Consider the following 27,941-nt stretch of genomic DNA (forward strand, 5'->3'; position numbering starts at 1 on the left):
ATGGATGCCGTGCGGGAAAGCTCCATCGGGGAGTGCTCCGATCCGCCCCTGGGCAAGAGGAGGAAGCTCCCGCCACCCAGCATCGTCCTCCAGGTAGAACCCAAAACTTTTTCCCAGACGAGGCTGCCCTACAGCATCATCCTCACCACCCTCTTGTACTGCGGGGAGTTTGTGTCTGCCGCCATCCTGACCTCCTCTTACAGCCGTTCCAACGACCAGTTCTGGCTCCTCCTGACCATCCTCTTCATGCTGATGCCTTCCATCATGGTCCAGCTGACCCTCATCTTCGTTCACCGAGACGTGACCAGCGACAAACCCCTGATCTTCTGCATGCACCTTCTCTTGCTGGGTCCACTCATCAGGTGAGAAGGGCTGGCTTCGGTAGCCCCCGCCACGCCCACATACGCAATTCCCCTCTTAAACACATGAACACGTGAAGCTGCCTTATACTGAATCAGACCCTTTGTCTATCAAAATCAATATTGTCTAGTCTAGTTGGCAGAGGCTCTCTAGGGTCTCGGGAAGAGGTCTTTCACATCATCTACTTGCCTGGTCCCTTTAACTGGAGATGCTGGAGATTGAACTGGGGATCTTCTACATGCCAAGCAGATGCTCCACAAACTGAGTCACAGCCCCTCCCCTAAATGTCAGATGGGTCTGCCATTGCTTTCTAATGTATATATTTGCATTACACCCGTGGTTTCTAACCCGTTTCTCCCACTTGAACACATGAAGCTGCCTTATACTGAAACCGACCCTTGGTTCATCAATGTCAGTATTGTCTGACTGGCAGCAGCTCTCCGGGGTGTCAGGCAGAGGTCTTTTCACATCACCTACTTGCCTAGTCCCTTTAACTGGAAATGCTGGGGATTGAACCTGGGACCTTCTGCATGCCAAGCAGATGCGCTACCATTGAGCCCCCTCCCCTCCCCCTCCCCCTCCCCCTTCTTTGCCTGACCAGATGTGCCACCAGCAGGGATCCAACAGTGCTCTGTGGAAACATCTGGCACCATGCAACAGCAAGTGCTGGCCCAACTTTACCCTTTTTAAAGGGAGAAAAAGAAGTTGGGATATTTTTGTCGGGCTACCGTGAAATCAGAATTCTGCAAGCCAGTTAAATAAGGCCATTAAGCATCCTGCGTAATTACAGTGTGCTTCAGTTGATCAGGGAAAGAAGGCAAAAGTCTTGCAAAGTGCAAATGAATTAAAACCGTGCCCCTCCCCAACACTCAGGTGTGTGAGATTTCACAGGCGTTTCTTCCCTCATATAGTTTCAAGTCTGCCTCCAGAATGGCCGGAAAGTTGCTTTGAAAAAATGCCAAAGGTCCAGATTTCTCTGAATTCTACACAAGATGCTGAACTTCTGTCTTGTGATTTCAGAAGCGTAAAGTAGATACAAGCCCAGTTGTTCCACATCGCGTTCCTTTCCCCCTCCTTTGGAATTTACAGCAGAAATGCAATCAGAATCGGTAAAGAGGATACAGACTGTGTACAGCTGGTAAGGGAAGGCGAGGCAGATCTCCTTTACTTGCCCCTGGAGGGGAGGCCCGTGTGTTTTCGGCTGGGCCCCTCATGATGGTGAGAAAAGGACACACAAGGAATTACATCCCAAGCTTCTAAAGGCTGCTTCACGCATTGCAAAATCCCTACAAGGAAACTGCTTGGTGTATTAATTAGATCATTCTACATTGCCATTGCAAATGGCTATGCGGGTGGTGAAATATGCACAGGTGTGCAACTGGTTGGTTGCATTACACATTTCATACTAATTCCCACCAAAGAGCACTTTCCATGTAGGATTTTCTTTTGTTAATGAGTGATGTGAGCCTATAGTGGCTTTACATCAGAATGGATTCATAAGAAGAGACCTGCTGGATCAGATCAGTGGCCCACTTAGTCCAGCATCCTGTCTCACACCGTGGCCAACCAATTCCTCTGGAGGTCCAACAATAGGGCATAGAGGCCAAGGCCCTGATGTTGCCTCCTGGCACTGGTATTCAGAGGTTGACTGCTTCTGAATCTGGAGGTTCCCTTTAGTCACAGCAGCTAGTAACCATGAATCTGTCTAACCCTGTTTCAAAACCATCTATACTCATGGCCATCACAACCTCCACTGGCAGCTGAATTCCACAGTTTAATTACTCATTGAGTAAAGAATCAGAGAGAGAGAGATGATAACGCTAGCTGCTTTGCCCTGTACCTGTTGCATCGCAAATGCACGAGAATGTGGAGCGGTGCAGAGAAAATGAGCATTGAAGTTTGAGATGCAAGTAAGTGGAAGTCTAGTCTGCTGGCATTGGAGAAGTTTCAGAGGGTAGCCATGTTGGTCTACAGTAGAACAGCTAGATTTGAGTCTAGTAGCATTTTAGAGACCAACAAGATTTTTTGGGCAGAGGGGTAAGCTGCAGTACTGCAGTCCAAGCTCTGCTCACGACCTGAGTTCGATCCCGACGGAAGTCAGTTTCAGGTAGCCGGCTCAAGGATGATTCAGCCTTCCATCCTTCCGAGGTCGGTAAAATGAGTACCCAGCTTACTGGGGGTAAAGGGAAGACGACTGGGGAAGGCAATGGCAAGCCACTCCATAAATATAATCGGCCTAGTAAACGTCAGGATGTGACGTCACCCCATGGGTCAGGAATGACCCGGTGCTTACACAGGGGACCTTTACCTTACTTAAGCTTTTGTGAGTCAAAGCTCCCTTGGTCATATACATGGGAGAAGGGAGGGATAGCTGTGGGCAGTGTTCTGGTCTGCTCCCATGTGTCTCCAAGGGTCTGTGCTTGAGGACACTCATGTGTTTCTGTGTGGGGTATCCTACCAGTGCGGGATGATATGGAAGGATCAGCGGTGGACTTGTTTGGTCACGGAGTCCTTTGGCGGGGTGTTCTCTGCAGATTTAGTCTCTGGGAAGGGCTCTCTGCCTGGATGCAGCCGGGCTATCTTTTGTTGGGTCTCTTCTCCCTGTCACGGTGGCAGTTCACTGTTCCCCAGTGGGTTTTCTGTGTGAGGTAGGAATCTGTTCACTACCTCCTTGATGCCAAATCAGGCAGCAGAGCAATTACAACAGTCCAAGCCAACTGGTTTTACGCTATGAGTCAACTCTTAGTGCGGGGGTGGGGGTGGGGGAGGCAAAACAAAGCAGATGCTATAATTTTTAACTCAGTCTTCACAATTGCTTTACTCTCCCTGCCAGCACATGTCTACTGTAATCTCTTTAGGTATCTTCCCATTGTGCGGGGGGGGGGGGGATTTCTGAAAGTGAAACTATATATTGCTTCAGGGATTCTTGATCAGAATTTCTGATGTTTTCTTTAAGGCTAATGACCTGGATGGCCCAGGCTAGGCAGATCATGTCAAATCTCAGAAACTAAGCCAGATTGGGCCTGGTTAGTATTTGGATGGGAGACCTCCAAAGAAGTCCAGGGTATCTACGCAGAGGCAGGCAATGGCAAACCACCGCCATTCATCTCTGGCCTTGGCATAAGTCGGCTGTGACTTGATGGCACTTTCTGTCACCGAAAGAGCAGATAAAGGGGACAAAACTGCATTTGTGCTTGGAAGCTTGGAAGGGAGGAATTAAGGACTTTTCCTAAAGGTGCTATTGGCTGAGTTGGTTGGGGGGGGAAAGGTCAGTATCTGTACCATAATTTTACAACATTGCAAGGTAGGCTAGCATGAGCTTCCCCCTGCATCTGTAATGTGGGGTTGAGGCTGAGAAATTATGGTCTGCCTAAACTGGCTTAGCATGCAAGATTCAAGCAAAGAACTTCCAGTTAAGGCAGGGGTGTCGACATTTGTTATGAGGGGCTGTGGCTCAGTGAGAGCATCTGCTTTGCAGGCAGAAGGTCCCAGGTTCAATCCCCGACATCTCCAGTTAAAGGGACTAGGCAAGTAGGTGATATGAAAGACCTCTGCCTGAGACCCTGGAGAGGGGCTGTGGCTCAGTGGAAGAGCATCTGCTTGGCATGCAGAAGGTCCCAGGTTCAATCCCCAGCATCTCCAGTTAAAGGGACTAGGCAAGTAGGTGATGTGAAAGATCTCTGAGCCTGAGACCCTGGAGAGTCGCTGCTGGTCTGAGTAGACAGTACTGACTTTGATGGACCAAGGGTCTGATACAGTATAAGGCAGCTTCATGTGTTCATGTGAGGGCTGGATATGACATAAATGTCACTTGGTCAGTCCGGGCCATGCCTCGCCAGCCCTGATCAGGACTGGGGTGGGGGTGGCTGTCTTGTGGGCTGGATAACAGCTCTCAAGGAATTGGATCTGGCCCATGGGCCTTATGTTTGACACTCCTCAGTGAAGGCATTGAGCTATAATGTATTTTAGCAGCTACGAGATGAACATCCTGATGATTAAGAAAATGAGCAAGAGATCAGGAAATCCGCAGGTCAGATTTTGCCTCTGCCAGGAATTTATTAGGAAAGCCACAATCTCTCTGCTTCCTTTCCTCTTTCCCATCTGCAAGAGAGATAACGCTAGCTGATTTTACAGTGTTGTTGTAAGGGCTGTTCATTTTATGGACTGAATACTTGATGCCCTGCCTTTCCCTTGTGGCTCGAGATGGCTTTCAGTTCCAAGATTAAAAGCTTATAAAATACAACAGTGCTCCATTAAGCACCTGCCCCAGGAAAATGCCGGTAGCTTAAACCCAGTAAAAAGCCCTTGCAAATAAAATGGCCTTGCAGAATCTCCTAAAAACATCCGGACAGCACACCCCTCACCTCCTCAGGGAGCCCATGCCACATAATGGGAACCCCAGTTAGGGTGGCCAGCTCTGGGCTGGGAAATACCTGGAGATTTGAGGGCAGGGCCTGAGGAGGGCGGGGTTTGGGGAGGGGTGAGACTTCGATGCCATAGAGTCCAATTGTCAAAGCGACCTTTTTTCTCCAGGTGAACTGATCTCTATCGACTGGAGATCAGTTGTAATAGCAGAAGCTCTCCAGCTAGTACCTGGAGGTTGAGCAACCAAAATAAACACCACTGTACTGTTACCAAAGGTTAGGAAATAAGCACAGAGTATGGCTGAAGAAACTTACAATCACTATATGAAGCAAAGTGTATTAAAGTGCATGAGGTGACTATAAATAAATAAATAAATACATATATACAATTTCACTAAACAGTCCAAAAGGTACAAGTATCAAAGTTCATAAGTAGAAGCTGGAACGATGTCTTCATGTATATTTGTTGTTAAAAGTCTTCAGTTAACATTTGTATCCCTTTGGGAACGTCTAGAATCGTCTGTGCAACTATGTATGTGAATTGATGTATCCCTTGTGGAACTGAAGACTTAAGTTGCTTTTTTCATCCCAACGGGAGAATTGAAAATATCTTTAATGCCTGCATAAGGAACCATGCATGTGAAGTGATTCTCATTGAAATGGGGCTGAGGAAGAAATGAAACGATCGTCCCCCTGCAACAACAAATATACATGAAGACATCGTTCCAGCTTCTACTTATGAACTTTTGGACTGTTTAGTGAAATTGTATATATGTATTTATTTATTTATTTATAGTCACCTCATGCACTTTAATACACTTTGCTTCATATCGTGATTGTAAGTTTCTTCAGCCATACTCTGTGCTTAGTACCTGGAGGTCGGCAGCCCTAACCCCAGTAGAAAAGGGACAGGCTCTAGTAGATGCCAAGCTAATCACCTTAAGCAGGGTGTACAACTTGAAGGTGGCAGTGGGAAGACTACGGTTGGCGAGAGTAGGGTTGCTAGTTCCTTCTTTGCCTCTGGCGGGAGGTTTTTGGGGCAGAGCCTGAGGAGGGCGGGGTTTGGGGAGGGGAGAGACTTCAATGCCATAGAGTCCAATTGCCAAAGCGGCCATTTTCTCCAGGGGAACCGATCTAGATTGGCTGGAGATCAGTTGTAATAGCAGGAGATTTCCAGCCACCACCTGGAGGTTGGCAACCCTAGGTGAGAGACAGAGAGAGACAACAACATGCGTAAGTAAAGTGCTTTGAATGCTCTAAAGCAATATATAAATGTGTATTATTATGATTGCACCATCAATATGTATAGCACTTTATTGAGCTCAAGAGAGCAAGTCCGTCCTGCCCAGGATGGAAGGAAGACGACAAAGGAAGGGGTGGGAGGTAGAGTCAGAAGCGGAATAAACTGCAGTTGTACATATTTAGGCTTCATTTCCAGTGGATATGGGGACTACAGTGTTGTGCCAAAGGTGGGTTGTGAGATTTTTGTTAGGGGCCCCTCATTTTGATTTGTCTTGCCAGGCACCAGAATGCCTTTGTCTGGGCCAGCTTATAAACAAAGAGGTCATACTGTTGCCATTCCTTTCCTCACCATAACCCTTTAGAAAATAAATCTTCCTCCCTCTCCCTGCACCCCGGTCAACCATTACTTGCATCCCTCTGATTGGAGCAAACAGAGGAGGGTCCAGTTCTCTGCTCCCTCGTCCCAGCCTTCCTTTATCCCCCTCCTCTTGCCTGCTCTGCCCTTCAATTTTAAGTTTCCCCAGCATCCTCTGTAATTGGTGAGGAGGGATCAGGCTCGCCTTCAGTTCTATTCTCAGCATCTGAAAGTCAACAAAGTGTCTGTGTTCGCAGGCTGTGCCTCCCTTTCCTTCCAAGCCATGTGAGGCTTCCACACAAAAATAAATAAATAAATAAATAAATAAATAAATCAGAATACAAGACAGCCCATTGATACTGCTTGTTTCAGGGCTTAGTTTTAACCACAAAACCTGTAACGGATGCCAACGTTCATCCTCGGAATAGGTGTAGTCGTAAGGGAGGCGAATGTACCTCCGAGGAAGTGCAGAGGGCTTTTTCTTCTATAGCCAGCACTAGCATACCTAGAATTAGAGAGCAGGGCGGCCTGGTGAGCCTGCGCCCCAGATAGGGTTGCCAGGTCCCTCTTTGCCACCGGCGGAGCCTGAGGAAGGTGGGGTTTGGGGAAGGGAGGGACTTCAGTGCCATAGAGTCCAATTAACAAAGCAGCTGTTTTCTCCAGGTGAATTGATCTCCATCGGCTGGAGTTCGGTTGTAATAGCAGGAGATCTCCAGCTATTACCTGGAGGTTGGCAACCCTAACTAATAGTCTGTGGCTGAGTTCAGGATAGGGTTGCCAGCTCCGGGTTGGGAGATACCTGGAGATTTGGGGGGGGCAGAGCCTGAGAAATGGTTTGAGGAGGGGAGGGACTTCAGTGCCATAGAGTCCGATTGCCAAAGCAGCCATTTTCTCCAGGTGAACTGATCTCTACCGGATGGAGATCAGTTGTAATAGCAAGAGATCTCCAGCTAGTACCTGGAGGTTGGCAACCCTAGCCCCAGAGCCCCTACTCTTTGGAATGGGGGATTCCTCAGTGTGTCCAAGGATAACGCTTTTGTATGAAGGAATGGAAAGTTATGGGACAGGAAGAGTGACCGAAGAGAGAGGGGGTGCCCTTTTTAATTCGAGTTGAACTAAAACACTTTTGCTTTGCAGCAGCTTTGAGCAACCCCCATTGCATGCGCATTTGAGCGCAAGCAAGGACGGTCCAGTGGCTATTAAGGGAAGATGCTCGTGCTTCATTCTTAGGGAATGACATCACAGTTACCTCCAGACACAGCAGTGTGTGTGAGAGAGAGAGAGAGAGAGAGAGACCACCCCCCTCCCAGCTAGCTGTGCTAATTCTGAACATGGATAAAAACAAATGGTAGTGGGAAAGAGACCAGAAATTGCAGCCAAGCTGGAAGGGCCTTGCCTGCAGGAGAACGCTCAAGAAGCATTTCAGTCCTAGTTTCAGTCTTGAGTCAGGCTTGGGGAGAAGACCCATCGCACCGGTTTCCTCGAGGAGGGTGTGTCGCTCTGCAATCTCGTCGTTTGCCTCCGGGGACCGTTGTGGGCGTGTTCTTGCAGTCACGTCTGTGGGAAAGTCTGTGCATCAGTTTGGAAGGTGGAAGCCTAGAGCAGATCGTGTACTTATAGCTTAGCTGGAAGGTTCAGGGAGTCTATTACGGTCACTGCTTCTGCAGTGAGAGAGAATTAATAGGAAGGGACTTTTCAAACTGAGCTCCAAATAGGGTTGCCAACCTCCAGGTACTAGCTGGAGATCTCCTGCGATTACAACTGATTTCCAGCTGATAGAGATCTGTTCACCTGGAGAAAAATGGCTGCTTTGGCAATTGGAGTCTCCATAAGCACATAAGAAAAGCCCTGCTGGGTCAGAATAAGGCCCATCAAGTCCAGCAGTCTGTTCACACAGTGGCCAACCAGGTGCCTCCAGGAAGCCCCCAAACAAGACGACTGCAGCAGTACCGTCCTGCCTGTGTTCCACAGCACCCAAGATAATAGGCATGCTCCTCTGATCCTGGAGAGAATAGGTATGCGTCATGGCTAGCATCCATTTTAACTAGTAGCCCCTATGGCATTCATAGAGGGACTCTATGGCATTGAAGTCCCTCCCATCCCCAGACCCCACCCTCCTCAGGCTCTGCCCCAAAAATCCCATGTATTTCCCAACCGGGCGCTGGCAACCCTAGCTCCAAAGCATACGGAGGTCCATATGTTATTGCTCCCACTCCCAGGGCAGGTTTCTGCCTCCCAGGAATTCTTGAGAAATTGGAGATGTAATAACTGTGTATCATATTTTTTACCTCACCCTTCCACCAAGGAATTGAGAGCAATGTACAGGCCCCCTCATTGCTTGCAGGGTTGCCAACCTCCAGGTGGGGCCTGGAGATCTGGAATTACAACTGATTTCCAGGTGACAGAGATCATTTCCACTGGAGAGAATGGCTGCTTTGGAGGGCGGACTCCATACTACTGAAATCCTTTCCCTCTCCAAACGCTGCCTTCCCATGATCCGCCCCCAAATCTCCAGATATTTCCCAACCCAGAGATGGAACCCTATGTGAGGGAGTGTGCTTGGCCCTCTGGTTATTCAGTGAGCATCATGGCAGAGTAAGGATCCGGACACGGGTGTCCCCAATGCTAATCACCACATTGGCTCTGCTGTAGACAAAGAGAGCATGCAGCACATTTCTCAGTTGCAGGGGTAGATTGGCTTTGTAACCAAAATGAGGGATGCTCATGCCAACACATCAAACACACTGGCTCAGATATCAGTCTTCTGGCAGGCTAGCCACATTTTAAAAAAAGTTCTATATGAATGCACAGGCATAATCCATCATTGTATTTAAAAGTAAAATGCCCCCCCCCCTCCACTGCAAGTCAAAAAAGCAGAAAACCAGGCCACCCACAGTTAGGGTTGCCAACCTCCAGGTACTCTTAGATTTTGATCCTTAACCTTTGAACCAGCTCCTGTAGCTTCCTCTTCTCTGCAGCTATATCAGCTGATTGTCTGGTTTCGCTCCACCCCTAGGAAAATCTTCCCATCCTGATTTCAGTCTATCAGATCTCTGTTAAAAACAGAAAGGCAAGCCATTGGTGGGATTTATTATTATGACTATTATTATTATTAGTAGTAGTATTTCTGGCCAATTTGCCCCTGCCTTATGTTAGCTGCATATAGGGCTGCCAACCTCCAGGTAGTAGCTGGAGTTCTCCTGCTATTACAACTGATCTCCAGCCAACAGAGATCAGTTCACCTGGAGAAAATGGCTGCTCTGGCAATTGGACTCTGCAGCATTGAAGATCCTCCCCTCCCTAAACCCCACCCTCCTCAGGCTCCACCGCAAAAACCTCCCGCCGGTGGCAACCCTACCCACAGTCAAGGCATGGGTTTCTAGGAATATGGGGTTCCGAAGATATACAAAAAAGTTGTAAATTAAACATGGAGTGTTTGAGCAGTTGAGAATCATTTAAAGGGAAAAAACAGAAAGGGGAAATCAGCCTGATTAAGCCCAGGGAGTTTATGGCATCCCAGAGAAGGAGATATTTTTTTTTGGGGGGGGGTGTCCAAATTGTCCCTCCCTCCCCTGCTTTCCATGAGTAGCTGGTTTGTTTTCTTTTTAAAGGGAAATTTCTTTTAAAAATGCAAATTTTTGCATAAAAAATGCAATATATATCCAGGACTGGGTTGGGGAGGGTTTTTTTGGGTGACATCATAGGGGCCCAGCCAATCAAAGTGGTCAACAGCTGGCATCTGCTTCAAACTTGCAAGGTACTGTTCTTGAAGTCCTGAGTTCTCACTGCTCGGGTGGGATGCCAGCGTGGTGTAGTAGTTAGGAACGGCGGACTCTAATCTGGAGAGCCGGGTTTGATTCTCCACTCCTCCACGTGAGCGGCGGACTCTAATCTGGTGAGCCAGGTTGGTTTCCCCACTCCTACACATGAAGCCTGCTGGGTGACCTTGGGCTAGTCAAGGGGCCTGTTGTGAGGAGGGGAAGGGAAGGCGATTGTAAGCTGCTTTGAGACTCCTTACAGATAGAGAAAAGTGCGGTATGAAAACCAGCTCTTCTGCTGCTGCTGCTCTTGTTTTTCTCACTGGGCAACAAACTTGGTGGTTACGGCTGTCAGATATCACAGGTCTGTGATGTTTCCCTCTCTCACCAGCACTGTTCAGTAGTGAATGGGCTTTACTATGTCATGCTGTAGGCACAGGACCAATGCAAATATGTGCCTGGTCTGTTGCTCCCATTAAGCCTCTGACTCAGCAGTTTAATTATTCCATACTGAAAAGCAGGCCTCCCTATTCTAATGAATGTTTTACATTATATGACATTATATTTCACAGTCATTTGGCATCCTTGCACAGGTTGAGCTGAAGGCATATGTTCCGATCACACCACTCTTCTTGCATAACTCTGGGTTTCCTCCAGGCTATAAGACTGTCAAGTGCCACCTTTCTCTACTCATGCTTTAAACCTGAAAGGGGAGTGGAGGTGGGAGAGCATCAGGGAGGGATGCCTGACACATGGGTACATCATGTTCAAATGTAAGAGGCAAGTATTACAGGCCATGGAACAAGAATCTTAAACACCCTACGTATGTTGGCAAGTTGGCTGTAGACACCAGTGTTCGTGTACACACACACACACACACACACACAGACAGTATAAATGTAGTTTCATAGTAATCTCCCCAGCACAATGTTCAGTACACTCACTCATTACATTTCTCAGAATTCCTAAGGGAATCCCTTTTATTTTCTCCTTCCTTCCCTGCTCGTGTCATTAAAGGAACGCTCAATAAACTAAATTATGCAAGAGATTACAAGCAAATAAAAATCCTAGCTGATCAGGAATACAAAAAACTCTGGTGGTGGTGGAAAGCGTTGTCAAGTCACAGCTGACTTATGGCGATCCCGTAAAGTTTTCAAGGCAAGAGATATTGGGAGGTGGTTTGCCATTACCTGCCTCCGCATGGGTTGAGAGGGTTCCAAGAGAACGGCGACTGGCCCAAGGTCACCCAACAGGCTTCATGTGGAGGAGTGGGAAATCGAACCCGGTTCTCTGGATTAGAGTCCGTCACTCTTAACCACTACACCGCAAGAACTCTGCAGTGTTGGCAATCCTTTCTAAAACAACGTCCAACAGCTCAAAATCCTGCTCAGTTTTGATACTAAAACCACATGTAATTGGGTGTTAATCATCTTCAGGAATTGTGGATTGCCTCAAAACATTTAATTGTTTTTTTTTTAATGGGCATATAAAACTTTTTGGGTGTGTCTGTAGAACAAAACGGTAACGGTTTGCCCATAGCAAAGTTCCAGCTGCAGTTATCATACAAGTAAAGGTGCCAGGTAGGCTTGGCTGTGAATCCTAGCAACTTTTACGCAAAGCAGAAGAAGAAGAGTTGGTTTTTATATGCCGTCTTTCTCTACCACTTAAGGAAGAATCAAACTGGCTTACAATGACCTTCCCCTCCCCACTACTTTGACACCCTGTGAGATAGGCGGGGCTGGAACAAATCCAGTTCACCAGATTAGCCTCCGCCGCTCATGTGGAGGAGTGGGGAATCAAACCCAGTTCTCCAGATCAGAGTCCGCAGCTCCAAACCACCGCTCTTAACCACTACACCGTGCTGGCATTTGTTCCTCCCTCCTGTGTAAAGAGGTCCTGCATTAAAACTACTGTGCCCCCTTTCTGTTCCTCAAGCTTCCTCTTGCCCCTTATTGAAAACACAGGAAAATCCCTTCTAGATCGGACCAAAGAGGTTCCCCTCTACTTCACCATCCTGTTTCCTGCCCTGGCCCTCCAGCTACCAAGCAGCAACCAGGTTTTCCAGAGAAAACATTTTGGGAGGGCATAAGTGTTGGGTATTTAGTGGTGAGCTTTTGTTGCATGTCAGACAGTCAAGGGTTAATATTAATTAACAAGTGGTCAGCACACAACGATCTCATCCCTCTGAATGGTAGCAGTATTAATTAATAAGTCAGTTCTAAAACTAATCAATAAGAACCCCGAAATGCTGTAGGGAGTCTTGCAAAGAGCACATGGCAATTCCAAACCATGGAGAACGGAGCTGCTCATTCACTCCTTCCTTTGTGACAGCTGGATTCCAGTTCAGTTAACCACTATGGAGAATGACGGCTTTTGTCTAAAAAGCAACATTCGTTAAGAGGAAGGGCTATGGGTTCACGTGAAGCCGCCTTATACCGAATCAGACCCTTGGTCCGTCATAGTCAGTATTGTCTACTCAGACTGGCAGTAGCTCTCGAAGGTTTCAAACAGAGGTCTTTCACATCACCTACTTGCCTGATCCTTTAACTGGAAATGGTAGGGATTGAACGTGGTGTAGTGGTTAAGAGCGGTGGTTTGGAGAGGTGGACTCTGATCTGGAGAACTGGGTTTGATTCCCCACTCCTCCACAGGAGCGGTGGAGGCTAATCTGGTGAACGGGGTTTTCCCACTACTCCACATGAAGTCAGCTGGGTGACCTTGGGCTAGTCACACTCTGTCAGTCCCACCTACCTCACCGGGTGTCTGTTGTGGGGAGGGGAAGGGAAGGTGTTTGTAAGCTGGTTTGATTCCTCCTTAAGTGGTAAAGAAAGTTGGCATATAAAAACCAGCTCCTCCTCCTTGCCAAGCAGATGCTCTACCACTGAGCCACAGCCCCTCCCCAAGTTACACCGAGTTGCGCTATATCAAAGTGGACCACTGGCTATACCTCTCCTGTAGAGAAAGCCCTTCTTCCAGATACCTGTTCCTTGAGGTCCTGCACCGGGAGATGCTGGGGCTCAAACCTGGGACCTTTCGACATTCAGGGCGGTTTGCTCCACCATTCCGCTGATGCGGGGATTCTCTTTCATTGCAGATGTCTAGAGGCCTTGATGATGTACTGCCAGGTGGGGACAGAGGAAGAGCCGTACGTCACCATCACGCGCAAGAAGCGGCTCCGCAAAGACTCGGAGATCGAGGTGGAGCAGGAGGTGGGCCAATCGCTGCGTAGGCTGGTCACCCACCGCAACGCCTTCAAGCGCATGGCGGTGATCCAGGCCTTCCTGGGCTCCACCCCACAGCTCACCCTGCAGCTCTACATCAGCGTTGTAGAGCAGTACATACCCCCCACCAGAGGTAAAGGAAGAGCGGAATGGAAGGGGGTTGAAAGAAGCTGGGCAGGTTTGGTTTTAAATCTGGAAATGGGCCATGTGGTTTTTTTTTTTTTTTAAAGAGACCACCTTTCATCTCAGGCCAGGATGCTGGTTTTGAGGAGTTGTCTTTCTCTTCAGAATGAGGCCTGGGTGTGTACTCAGACATAATAAAAAAAGAAATAAAAGGACCGCCCCAGTAGCAGGAAATAAAAATAAAGCCAAAATAATGCAAAAAACGTAAAAAGATTTTTTATTACTCAGAATAAAAATTTCCTACACGTTTCGCCCAAGGGGCTTCTTCAGGGGAATCTGTAATATCTAATTACATTACTGAGTTTATACATGTAAATATTTGGTTAAAAATATTCAAACAAATAAAACGCCATATTAAAAGTCAAAATACAAGCTATATCATATGCACACACACAAAAACCTTGCCAGAGCTTGTTCGTCCTTGAGATTGTACGGAGAGGAGAGGAAAGAAAAGGGGATCTAGTCAGAGAGGTATATAGCACATAACAGGTTTTAGCTCAAACATTACAAAAATTTATTTTTGCCTAAATGAGTGCTACATATTTTGACTTTTAATATAGTGTTTTGTTTGTTTATATAATTTTAACTAAATATTTACTTGTATAAACTCAGTAATGTAATGATATATTACAGATTCCCCTGAAGACGTCCCTTGGGCGAAGCATGTAGGGAATTTTTATTCTAATAAAAAAATCCTTTTACCTATTTTGCACCATTCACCTTGGCCTTATTTTTATTTCCTATACACAGACATACACAGCAGAAGGAAGTGGTAGAATCCTGAGCTGGTGGAGATGCCTGTGTTGGCGCTAGCTGGGAAGAGTCCTATTTTTCAATGTTACTTAAAAAGCTCCCGGCCAAGTAAAAACGTACTATCCCTGCAGGGAGGAAGGTTCTGGCCTTGCTCGCGTGTTCTGTTGACGGGAGGTTTTATAGACAGGAGCAATATAATTTTGTTTTCCCTTTCCACTGGACTATGCTTGAGCACCAGCTAGCATGACTGAATGTATGCAGGTAGAATGTATGCCTGGTCCCTCTTCGCCACTGGCGGGAGGTTTTTGGGGTGGAGCCTGAGGAGGGCAGGGTTTGGAGAGGGGAGGGACTGCAATGCCATAGAGTCCAATGGCCAAGGCGGCCATTTTTTCCAGGGGAACTGATCTTTATTGGCTGGAGATCAGTTTTAATAGCAGGAGATCTCCAGCTAGTACCTGGAGGTTGGCAACCTTATATGCAGGTGAAATGCTTTCTAGCACAGAGGAAAAAACTCCACTTGCCTAATATCTGTCAGGCTAACTGCTGCTGTTGAAGGCACAGAAGTACGGTAAATTTAAAAAAAAAGAAAAAGAAAACTGGCATCATCAGCTACTTGGTCTGGTTCAGTAGAAGGCAGCTTCATGATGTAATCCAAGACCTTCTGCATGCAAAGCGGATGTTGCACCACCGAGCCACGGCCTCTCTCCTGGATACAAGGAATTTGCGGAAGTTGTGTGAGATTGGCTTCATGCAATCCCTCATAAAGATTGGATCCTGAGCTAAACTGGGCCAAGGGTCCTAAGAATAATACTAAACAAACAGTAAGAATAAACAGGGGTCTTCTGCCACTTGACAGACTTAGCAAGATTTTATTCCTGTATAAGCTTTCAAGGGGGAGGGAAGGCGGCGTGGTGTAGCCCGATCTCGTCAGATCTCGGAAGCTAAGCAAGGTCGGTACTTGGAAGGGAGACCTCCAAGAAAGACTGAACACGTGAAGCTGCCTTATACTGAATTAGACCCTTGGTCCATCCAAGTCAGTATTGTCTACTCAGACCAGCAGCGGCTCTCCAGGGTCTCAGGCAGAGGTCTTTCACATCATCTACCTGCCTTGTCCCTTTAACTGGAGATGCCGGGGACTGAACCTGGGACCTTCTGCATGCCAAGCATGCTCTACCACTGAGTCACAGCTCCTCCCTCTGCAGAGGAAGGCAATGGCAAACCACCTCTGCTTCTCACTTGCCTTGAAAGCCCCTTGCTGGGGTCTCCATAAGTCAGATGTGACTTGACGGCGCTTTACACCCACAAGCTTTCAGGGGCTTCTAGCTTATGCTGAAATCTTATTAGTCTTTAAAGTTCTACTAGATTCATGTTTATTTGGGGCGCAACAGATTTAATTATCGCCATCAAAAGAATAAATCATTCCGATCTGTCATTTTGTCCAAACGAAAGCAGACTGTGTTGGTGCTTCTGAGAGGCGTTGTTACTAGAAATTGTCCCGAACATCTCTGATAACCTAGAACAAGACCTGTACGATGTAAGAAATGTGGCTGAGCCGTATCGGATCAGAATCTGGTACGGTATATACAACAGTGATAATCGCAACAATAACCATTGCCTAGCATTGCTGTAGTCCAGCATGGGAAACCGAAGAACAGTGGGAAACAGAGTGACAATTCATCTGCTCAAAGTGGACGGCTTCTTAAATACCTAGCTGGAGGAGCCCAGTGCAAAAGCTAAGGACTGGGCCTGCCTGCTGGCCCTGCCCCTATTGAGCCGGGCCTGTTTGGTCCATTTGAAATATAGGGTGGGCCAGGAAGGTACGCAGCAGGGCAGGAAAAGTTCCAGCTAGAGCTGAAGATGCTACGGCTCCTTCTCCAGCTTCCACACCAGCAGCCGTTTTGTGGCAGTGTGCTGGCTGCCCAGTTGAGTCCCTGCCCCACCAGACAAGCCCCTCCCTGAACCGTGTGCCAGCTCCCAGCCCCTCCCTAGCACATGCCAGAAAACTGGGCTTGTAGGTAAGTCTAAGCCCTGCTTCTCAGAAGCCTCTAAACCAGCTCCTTAAGAACTTATGAAGTTGCCTTATGCCAAATCAGATCATCTACTATTCTGACTGGCAGCAGCTCTCTACTTTCTCTGGAAGAGAAAGGTCTTTCTTAACAATCGGGGGTTACCGCACTTTGTATTCCCAGCGATGTATTAAGAGTTTGAAAACGTTATAAAAAACATCATGGGTTACCGCACTTGTATTCCCAGCGATGTATTAAGAGTTTGAAAAAGTTATAAAAAATACTGCTCGCACTTTGTTTGGCCCCTTTAGCTGGGAAGACGTCTTCCAACCATTTATAAGCCGTGGTATCCAAAAACCCTTTTAAAGCGGTGTTTTTTATAACATTTTCAAACTCTTAATACATTGCTGGGAATACAAAGTGCGGTAACCCCCATTGCTTTAAAAGGGTTTTTGGATACCACGGCTTCTAAATGGTTGGAAAACGTCTTCACAGCTAAAGGGGCCAAACAAAGTGCGAACAGTATTTTTTATAACGTTTTCAAACTCTTAATACATCGGTGGGAATACATAGAAAGTGCAAACAGTATTTTTTATAACGTTTTCAAACTCTTAACACATCGCTGGGAATTCAAGTGCGGTAACCCCCAATCGCTTCCTGAGGCTCCAACTGGAGATGCCGGGGACTGAACCTGAGACCTTCTGCAGGCAAAACATGTGCTCAACCACAGAGCCACCCCCTCTTCCCTGACCTTTCTTCAGAAGAACTGCTAAAGCAGGGCCAAAGGTTACCAAGTGTAGCAAATCAACATTGTTGAGTTGCGTAACTGCTTTTGAGAGAAGTGTTCCTATTTCCTGGTGTAGAATTGGCTCATTTGCATAACCTATTTTGAGAGCAGGTTTGGTGTATCTCGGTTGCAAGATCTGAATCGGGGATATATTTATTTATCTAGTATATTTTTGTCCCACCCTTCCTCCAAGGAGCTCAGGGCGGAACACATGGCTCTCCCATCCTCTGTTTTATCCTCACAACAAGCCTGCGAGGCAGGCTAGGTTGAAGGAGCATGACTAGCCCAAGGCCACCCACCCAGCAGAGTGAACATGTGAACCTGGGTCTCCCAGGTGCTATTCCAACACTCTCACCTCCACACTGCATAGCCCCAGTCCCGAGCAAACTCTGCCTCCCACTCCCTGAACACTTTTGAATGATCGATCTTAACTTATTTTTTCCTACCCAGACTTGCCTTTTTAAAAAAAATTCTGTGTTATTGCTAGGAAAAGAGGCAGTTTCAAAGTTTGCATAAGTTTCCATAAATATGTGCAGGAAAGCCTCCTGCGTCTCCTGGAGGAAACAGGTTTGGCTGCCTTATAAATAAAGGCTGGGAGAAGGAAAGGCACGAATCAGAGGTCGCTCTGTAGGCACCACCTGTACATCTGGTTGTGTTTGCACATCTGCTGCGTAAACACTCAGCATAGCAACAGCCACGAGTAACCACGAAGCAAGCAGATGATCCATTGAACTAAAGGCTTCTTTCTGTAGTTATGAGAAGAGCAGTTTGCCGGTCCAGCCAGTGCTTTCCAGCAGGCCTGATCTGGAGAGCTGACCCTGGCTAAACACTGCTGTGAACGGCCCTTTTGCTGAGCAAAGGGAGGTCAGATGCATTTTTTTTTAGCTGCGTTCAGTAGGAAAAGGAATCAGGTGGTTGGTGTGCAAGCCAGAGGAAGAAGAAATGTGCTTGGTTTTGCAGGGCAAGCCAAGTGTTCTGCCATGGGGAGATTCTTTTCTCCTTTCAGAAGCGCTGGCACGGAGGCTATTTCAGCCTGAATAGCTGACGACTTCGGCACCAGCTGACCCGACACCTGTCACAAGCGGTCTCTCGGGTATCTCGGGTCCTGCGCCATCTGTCAAAGTGTGCCTTTTGCCCACGCCCTCCATTTGAGCAGCAACTGTTTTTACATCGGTTCTTGTAGGTTATCCGGGCTGTGTAACCGTGGTCTTGGAATTTTCTTTCCTGACGTTTCGCCAGCAACTGTGGCAGGCATCTTCAGAGTAGTAACACTGAAGGACAGTGTCTCTCAGTGTCAAGGGTGTAGAAAGAGTAATATATAGTCAGAAAGGGGTTGGGTTTGAGCTGAGTATTGTCCTGCAAAAGTATTGTCCTGTAAGTATCAAGATAATGTGCTAATGAGGGTATGGTATGTTAATATGGAACCATTGTATCCTGAAGTGATCTGTTAATGTGTGTAATCCAAAACTAATCTGTATGGCTATTGTTGAATGTTGTCTTTGTCTGGAGGTGTTTCAGGGCAGGAAGCCAAGCCTTATTCATTCTTAAACTCTCCTCTTTTCTGTTAAAGTTGTGCTGATGTTTGTGAATTTCAATGGCTTCTCTGTGCAATCTGACAAAATAGTTGGTAGAATTGTCCAGTCTTTCAGTGTCTTGGAATAAGACCCTGTGTCCTGTTTGTGTCAGTCCATGTTCAGCCACTGCTGATTTCTCAGGTTGGCCAAGTCTGCAGTATCTTTCATGTTCTTTTATCCTTGTTTGTATGCTGCGTTTTGTGGTCCCGATGTAAACTTCTCCACAGCTGCAAGGTATACGATATACTCCTGCAGAGGTGAGGGGGTCTCTTTTGTCTTTTGCTGATCGTAGCATTTGTTGTATTTTCTTGGTGGGTTTAAACACTGTTTGTAGGTTATGTTTTTTCAAAAGTTTCTCCATCCTATCAGTGACTCCTTTAATAAATGGCAAGAATACCTTTCCTATGGGAGACTGTTTTTCTTGAGTTTTCTGATTTTTGTTTGGTTCAATGGCCCTTCTGATTTCATTCTTGGAGTAGCCGTTTGCTAGCAGTGCGTGATTTAGATGGTTAGTTTCTTCCTTGAGAAACTGTGGTTCACAGATCCGTCTTGCACGGTCCATTAATGTTTTGATTATTCCTCTTTTCTGTCGGGGGTGGTGGTTGGAGTTTTTGTGTAAGTAGCGATCTGTGTGAGTTGGTTTCCGGTAGACCTTGTGACCTAACTGAAGGTTTGATTTACGGATGACAAGGGTATCAAGAAATGGGAGTTTACCCTCAATTTCCTTTTCCATGGTAAACTGAATGTTTGGATGGATATTATTAAGATGGTTTAGAAAGTCCATTAATTTTTCTTCACCATGGCTCCAAATGGTAAATGTATCATCTACGAACCTGAACCAGACTGTAGGTTTGTAAGGTGCTGATTCTAATGCTGTCTTTTCAAAATATTCCATGTAAAAGTTTGCTATTACTGGACTGAGTGGACTTCCCATAGCTACTCCATCAATCTGTTCATAAAATTCTTGATCCCATAGGAAATAACTTGTTGTCAAACAATGGTGAAATAAGGCTGTTATATCTTCTGGAAAAATCTGGTTAATCAATGAGATTGTGTCTTTAACTGGAACCTTGGTAAAGAGGGATACAACATCAAAACTGATTAATATATCCTTTGGATTGAGTCTTAACGGACTGATTTTGTTGATGAAGTGAGTTGAATCTTTGATGTAAGAAGTGGTTTTTCCAATGTGGTCCTGTAGGAGGGTGGTCAAATATTTAGCTAATTCGTATGTTGGGGAACCAATGGCACTCACGATGGGTCGGAGTGGAACGGAATCCTTATGAATTTTAGGTAGTCCATATAATCGTGGTGGTTGTGCCACATACAAAAAACTAAAACGAGATCCAACTTGCAAAATTACCAGGAAAACTAGCATTCTGATCAAGAATTCCACTCTTCATCCCGACACACACAGAAAACTATGCAAGACTGAAGCACAACCACCACGATTATATGGACTACCTAAAATTCATAAGGATTCCGTTCCACTCCGACCCATCGTGAGTGCCATTGGTTCCCCAACATACGAATTAGCTAAATATTTGACCACCCTCCTACAGGACCACATTGGAAAAACCACTTCTTACATCAAAGATTCAACTCACTTCATCAACAAAATCAGTCCGTTAAGACTCAATCCAAAGGATATATTAATCAGTTTTGATGTTGTATCCCTCTTTACCAAGGTTCCAGTTAAAGACACAATCTCATTGATTAACCAGATTTTTCCAGAAGATATAACAGCCTTATTTCACCATTGTTTGACAACAAGTTATTTCCTATGGGATCAAGAATTTTATGAACAGATTGATGGAGTAGCTATGGGAAGTCCACTCAGTCCAGTAATAGCAAACTTTTACATGGAATATTTTGAAAAGACAGCATTAGAATCAGCACCTTACAAACCTACAGTCTGGTTCAGGTTCGTAGATGATACATTTACCATTTGGAGCCATGGTGAAGAAAAATTAATGGACTTTCTAAACCATCTTAATAATATCCATCCAAACATTCAGTTTACCATGGAAAAGGAAATTGAGGGTAAACTCCCATTTCTTGATACCCTTGTCATCCGTAAATCAAACCTTCAGTTAGGTCACAAGGTCTACCGGAAACCAACTCACACAGATCGCTACTTACACAAAAACTCCAACCACCACCCCCGACAGAAAAGAGGAATAATCAAAACATTAATGGACCGTGCAAGACGGATCTGTGAACCACAGTTTCTCAAGGAAGAAACTAACCATCTAAATCACGCACTGCTAGCAAACGGCTACTCCAAGAATGAAATCAGAAGGGCCATTGAACCAAACAAAAATCAGAAAACTCAAGAAAAACAGTCTCCCATAGGAAAGGTATTCTTGCCATTTATTAAAGGAGTCACTGATAGGATGGAGAAACTTTTGAAAAAACATAACCTACAAACAGTGTTTAAACCCACCAAGAAAATACAACAAATGCTACGATCAGCAAAAGACAAAAGAGACCCCCTCACCTCTGCAGGAGTATATCGTATACCTTGCAGCTGTGGAGAAGTTTACATCGGGACCACAAAACGCAGCATACAAACAAGGATAAAAGAACATGAAAGATACTGCAGACTTGGCCAACCTGAGAAATCAGCAGTGGCTGAACATGGACTGACACAAACAGGACACAGGGTCTTATTCCAAGACACTGAAAGACTGGACAATTCTACCAACTATTTTGTCAGATTGCACAGAGAAGCCATTGAAATTCACAAACATCAGCACAACTTTAACAGAAAAGAGGAGAGTTTAAGAATGAATAAGGCTTGGCTTCCTGCCCTGAAACACCTCCAGACAAAGACAACATTCAACAATAGCCATACAGATTAGTTTTGGATTACACACATTAACAGATCACTTCAGGATACAATGGTTCCATATTAACATACCATACCCTCATTAGCACATTATCTTGATACTTACAGGACAATACTTTTGCAGGACAATACTCAGCTCAAACCCAACCCCTTTCTGACTATATATTACTCTTTCTACACCCTTGACACTGAGAGACACTGTCCTTCAGTGTTACTACTCTGAAGATGCCTGCCACAGTTGCTGGCGAAACGTCAGGAAAGAAAATTCCAAGACCACGGTTACACAGCCCGGATAACCTACAAGAACCAATGAACTCTGACCGTGAAAGCCTTCGACAATATTTTGTTTTTACATCGTTCAAAAAAAGGGGAAGTGGAACCCATCAGTTTGGAAGAAGGAGAAAAAGCACATTCTGTCTGGAATAAATCTGTATCCCTCTCTTTCTCCAAATGAATGCAGGAAACATCCATGGAGCTTCATCCGTGGGTAGGGTTGCCAACCTCCAGGTGGTGGCTGGAGATCATATTGCAGCTGATCTCTAGGCAAAAGAGATCCATTCCCCTGGAGAAAATGGCCACTTTGGCAATTGGACTCTATGGCATTGAAGTCCCTCCTCTCTTCAAACCCCACTGTCCTCAGGCTCTGCCCCCCAAATCTCCAGGTATTTCCCAACCTGGAGCTGGCAACCCTACTCAGGAAAGACACTCTGTTGTGTTTTGAACTTCACTTGCAGTACACTTGCTTAGGTGGCTGGCTACCACTATTGAGAGCCAGCGTGGTATAGTGGTAAGAGCAGTGGTTTGGAGTGGTGGAGTCTGATCTGGAGAACCGGGTTTGCTTCCCTACTCCTCCACATGAGTGGCGGAGGCTAATCTGGTGAACTGGATTTGTTTCCCCACTCCTATGCAAGAAGCTGCTGGGTGACCTTGGGTGAGTCACACACTCTCAGCCCCACCTACCTCACAGGGTGTCTGTTGTAAGCCAGTTTGATTCTTCCTTAAGTGGCAGAGAAAGTCGGCTTATAAAAACCAACTCTTCTTCTTGTTCTTCATCCCTGCTGAACTTCATATGCAGGGAAGGTTCATACAGCAGAAGCCATTCCTGCAAAAGCCACAAGTTCTTAGGATTGCTAGCCCTCGGGCTATAGAGACAGCATCTTAAAAGAGAGGCTTGAACAGCAACTGGAGTAATAGGACTTGGAAGAGGGCATTCCACATCATTACTCCCCAGTGTCTTTCATCTTTCACTATGGCCTTTCATGGCTGCTTGGCAAGGTGGAGTTTATGGCATTGAAGTCCCTCCCCTCCCCAAACCCCACCCTCCTCAGGCTCCACCCCCAAAATCTCCAGGTATTTCCCAACCTGGAGCTGGCGACCCTATCCATGAAGCTCCATATTTTAACTCACAACATCAAAATGAACTTCAGGAATGAGTGGGATAAGCAAGGAGCTCTTGCATTCCTGCTATTGATTTTGTAACGAGTGGTAATGGAATGGGCATTGTGCATGCACCCAAACACGCTTTATAATCGTATGAAATCGACCTGTGTGGGTCTGTGGCCAGAAACATTATAGTAAGAAGAAGAGTTGTTTTTTTATACCCTGCTTTTCTCTACCTTTAAGGAGGCATAGGGGTATTCTGGGGTCGGGGTGGAGAATAGCAAGAAGTAAAAACTTAATAAGTCCAGTATGCCTGAACTGACCCTAGAAGCCAAAATGACTAAACTGAGGCTATCATACTTTGGTCACATTATGAGAAGACAAGAGTCACTGGAAAAGACAATCATGCTAGGAAAGGTTGAAGGCAGCAGGAAAAGAGGAGGACCCAATATGAGATGGATTGACTCTATAAAGGAGGCCACAGCCCTCAATTTGCAAGACCTGAGCAAGGCTGTTAAAAATAGGACGTTTTGGAGGACATGGATTCATGGGGTCACCATGAGTCAGAACGACTTGATGGCACTTAACACACATGCTTAAAGCCAGGGCTGGCTCAAGGCATTTTTCTGCTTGAGGCAGGTCTGAGCGGGTAACAGCACCTGTCCCATCTGTTGCCTATCTGAAGCTGCTCTCCTCAAATTGCTGGGCCCAAAGTGGCCGCTTGGGTCACTCAAGCAGTAAGCTGGCCCTGGTTAAAATGACATCATTTATTAATTTAGATCAAATTGGATTTTAAGTGCCAGGTGCCCAAGGGCCCAGCTAGGCTGTAGATTCAGCGGCTATCAATGACAGACATTCCACTTGAAACAGAAAGGTCATATCTGTCCAACATTGCGTTATCTGACCGAACAATTTTTGCCCGATGCAAATATAAAACCACATACTCAGTAATAATGTTTCATCCTGCTTCGAGGTAGGTAACAGAGAGGCCTCTAAACATGACCGTAATGTAGATGTGGAAATGTATCGTTCTGGATTCCTTCTCAGAAGTCACATCTGAGAAAGAGGTCAGGTTTTCAGTTAATGTAATCATCTAATTATATTCTGTAAAATTTTGCATGCTTTCCTTGGGTGTTATATTGCATATCCTGCTAATGGTTTCTTAAAATGTAAAATGCTTAAAAACTTAGCATTTGTATAGGAGTGTAGAGCTATAATGAGTGCAAACTTAAACACCCCCCCCCCAAATGTAAAATATACTTTGGGGATTTACACAAATACACAAATATATCTGTAACGTGGCATGTTGCCAGCAAACTAGGCAAAAGTGACTTGCATTATAATTAGGGCTGCCAACCTCCAGGTGGCACCTGGAGATTTCCTGGAGTTACAACTGATCTCCAGACAGCAGCGATTAGTTCCCCAAGAGAAAAATGGCTGTTTTGGGGGGTGGACTCTATGGCATTATACCCTGCTGAGGTACCTCTCTTCAAACCCAATCCTCCCCAGGCTTCACCTCCAAATCTCCAGGAATTTCCTAACCTGGAGCTGGCAACCCTATTTATAATCATATTATACACCTTTTTTTATTAACCTAATATACTAATATTCTTCTTGCATTGTGCAGGGAGTCGGACTAGATGACCCTGGTGGTCCCTTCCAACTCTATGATTCTATGAGTGGTGTAAATTTGGCCATCCATGCATGGAAGGCACACCGTTTTCCCATGTTCCCTTTCCTGCTGCCCCTTCTGACCATAGAAAGGTTATTCCTGGGGTTGTGGGAGCCATGCAGAGGAACAGCTGTGCAGGTTGATAAACTAGACGAAAGAGGGACAAGGGGATGAAATCAACCCCTTTCCCCAGTGGAGCCAACAAAAAAAGGAGGAGCAATTTCAGCCCGTAGTCCTTCCTAACTCCAGCTCCCCAACCTGTGTGGATATTCCTCCATGCAGGTCCAGCAGTCCTGGGAATGGCCATTTCGGGGGTCAAACAAGGATACAGGAAAAGAGAATAATGCAAGAAAACTCCACATTCCATGCATGGAATGGTTGGATCCACACCAAGAAGTCTGGAGCAGTGTGTGGGGTAGGATTAAAGTTTTGTTGGAAAAAATGGGGTGTGTGTATGTGGGAGATTAGCTAATACTATGAAGGGCAATGCCAGAGTGGCCTTTTATTCACGGGTTGTTTCCAAGGCGATCACTCCCTGACTACTTCGGGGCTTCATTTTCATTATGCATGTCTTTTTCGACCTTTAGAAGTCACTTCGCTCTCTCCCCACATTTCCCCCGTGTTTTCTGGATGCTGTTTCTGGCGGCATCCAGAAAACATGGGGAAAATGCGGGGAGAGAGCGAAGTGACTTCTAAAGGTCGGGAAAGCCATGCATAATGAAAATGAAGCCCCAAAGTAGTCAGTGTGTGCGCATGTGTGTGAATCACCACAGAAGCAACCCGTTCATAAAAGGCCAGTGACACTTTTCTGCCACTTGCTCTCTCCAGCCGAGGGACTCACCCCTAATAATAGGCCCAGGCCTAGTATTCTTGACCTGTTTACAGACTTGGCATTGAGAGGAGGGCTTATCACTGGCTCAGATTTATTTATATCCTCCCCAAAGGTCTTCTGTTGTGAGAGATGGTGGGACTGAAGACGGCTCGGGTATGATGTGCCGTGCCTTTAGTCCTACGGCCCTGCACTGTGCAGGTTTTTTTTTAAATTCTGTTCTGAGAGCTTCTGAGGTTTACGCCTGGCTGAGCATGGTTTCCACGTTGGTCCTCCAGCCTTCATCCCACCATTGGGGGAGATGAGGATAGGAACTTGGTAGACATTATTCGTTTGGTGAGTCACAGGTTTTCTGTATAGGGTCAGTTTCTTTCACGCCGAGGCAGGCTGCAGCCTGCCCAGAATGATTCGAAACAGATAGCATGCGGAGTGTGACCGAGCACTCATTCTTCTCCACCTGCTCCTAGCCATGGCTCCGCACAGGTAAACTCCCTATGCAAACAGAAGGCAGTAACCAAAAAGTAGATTGACTCTCACCCCAGTTTTCTGCCCAGTGTACTCGCTTATAGAATCATAGAGTTGGAAGGGGCCATACAGGCCATCTAGTCCAACCCCCTGCTCAATGCAGGATCAGCCTAGAGCATCCCTGACAAGTGCTTGTCCAGCCTCTGCTTAAAGGCTGCCAGTGAGGGGGAGCTCACCACCTCCCGGGGTGGCTGATTCCACAGTCAAACAACTCTTCCTGTAAAAAGTTTCCCCATAATATCCAGCCGGTACCACTCCACCTGCAATTTAAACCCATTATTGCAAGTCCTATCTTCTGCTGTCAACAGGAACAGCTCCCTGCCCTCCTCGTTGCTGCTTGTTGCTGCTGAAAAAGGGAAGGAAAAGGGCATGGGAGAGAAGCATATGCAACAGGGCATAGGCAGACGAGCCCTGCCCATAAAGGTTTAACTGATCCAGGCCTGGAACTGTCCTACAGTTTCCCTCCTCCATCCTTTGAAACATACTTGAGTAGGACACACTGCTTGGCTATATTCACTTACAGATCTGTAAGGAAAAAGACAAGATACTTGTTTTTTTTGTTTGAAAAATGAAAGCTGGAAATCCAGGAAGGGGGGCTGGGGTATTTCTGCAGAGGTACTTCCCTGATGGTGCAGGAGCCCCATGGCGCAGAGTGGTAAGCTGCAGTACTGCAGTCCAAGCTCTGCTCACGACCTGAGTTCGATCCCGACAGAAGTTGGTTTCAGGTAGCCGGCTCAAGGTTGACTCAGCCTTTCATCCTTCCGAGGTCAGTAAAATGAGCACCTACTTGCTGGGGGTAAAGGGAAGACAACTGGGGAAGGCAATGGCAAACCGCCCCATAAACAAGTCTGCCTAGTAAATGTCGGGATGTGACGTTACCCCATGGGTCAGGAATGACCCAGTGCTTGTACAGGGGACCTTTACCTTTTACTGCCCTGATATGCCTTCCTGCAGCTGCGCTTCTGACCCGATGCCAATTGCGCATGTTTGCACTTCCGCAGAAATGTGGTGCACTCACAGCCATGGTTATGGTTCCAACGCTGTCCCGTTTCTATGTTGCACAAGCCCAAGGATCCTCGCTCTATGTTGGGCAATCAACGGGCAGTTGCTTCCCTGTATGCTCACCATTTGGTTTTCCTCCCCACTTTAGCGATCCTGATGGGCATCTGCTTAGTGTCAGTCACCTACGGAGCTCTGGTCTGCAACGTCCTGGCCATCCAGATCAAGTACGACGACTACAAGATCCGCCTGCGTCCCCTGGCCTTCATCTGCATCATCCTGTGGCGCAGCTTGGAGATCTCCACCCGCATCACTATCTTGGTTTTTTTCGGGAGCGTCTTCAAGCACTACGCTATGGCCATCGGCATGGCCAACTTCCTAGTTCTCTTCTTTTGGCCGTGGGTGCAGTTCTGGCGGAGCGGCGCCCAGCTGCCCGACAATGTGGAGAAGAACTTCAGCCGGGTGGGCACGGTCTCCGTTCTGTGCTCAATCACTCTGCTGTATGCTGGCATCAACGTCTTCTGCTGGTCAGCCGTGCAGCTCAGACTGTCCGACCGAGATTTGATCTCCAAGTCGCAAAGCTGGTGGTACTTAGTTATTTACTATGTGTTGCGGGGTGTGGAGAACAGTGTGTTGCTCGTCCTCTGGTACATCTTCAAGACAGATTTCTATGAATACATCTGCACACCCTTGCTGGTGGTGCAGCTCATTGTGGCCTACTGTTTGGCCATCACCTTCATGCTCTTCTTCTACCAGTACTTTCACCCGTGCCGCCGCCTCTTCACGCACAACGTCTCTGACTTTTTGGAGTGTGTCTGTTGCAAGTCCAGGGTGACAGCCGATTCCACTCACCTGGAGCCTCCCTATGAGCCCGGAATTAGGCACAGCATAGTCTGATGAGACGGACCTAAGCTGATCCTAAGCGAAGCCTGCCAAACAAGCGGTATGGACAGTGCCTCTTGTCTTGCCATCCGGTTACGCCAGGGAGACGGGCCTGAATTTTATGGTGCTACACTTCGTCGACAGGGGTGGGTCTTCTGGTGTTATCACTTGAAGTGGTACAGCGGGCCAAATCTGGGTGA

At 46.6% G+C, this 27,941-nt stretch overlaps 1 protein-coding gene across 1 annotated transcript; it reads left to right on the top strand.

Moving 5' to 3' along the window:
- On the top strand, positions 1-27,794 carry XKRX (XK related X-linked). Its single transcript, XM_056859646.1, has 3 exons — positions 1-362; positions 13,174-13,433; positions 27,011-27,794. Exons 1-3 carry the CDS (start codon positions 1-3, stop codon positions 27,754-27,756), a joined length of 1,368 nt encoding a protein of 455 aa, XP_056715624.1. The 3' UTR covers positions 27,757-27,794.
- Positions 27,795-27,941: the final 147 nt, after the last annotated feature.

The sequence above is a fragment of the Euleptes europaea genome, chromosome 13, assembly GCF_029931775.1.
Source record: "Euleptes europaea isolate rEulEur1 chromosome 13, rEulEur1.hap1, whole genome shotgun sequence".
Classification (NCBI taxonomy): domain Eukaryota; kingdom Metazoa; phylum Chordata; class Lepidosauria; order Squamata; family Sphaerodactylidae; genus Euleptes; species Euleptes europaea.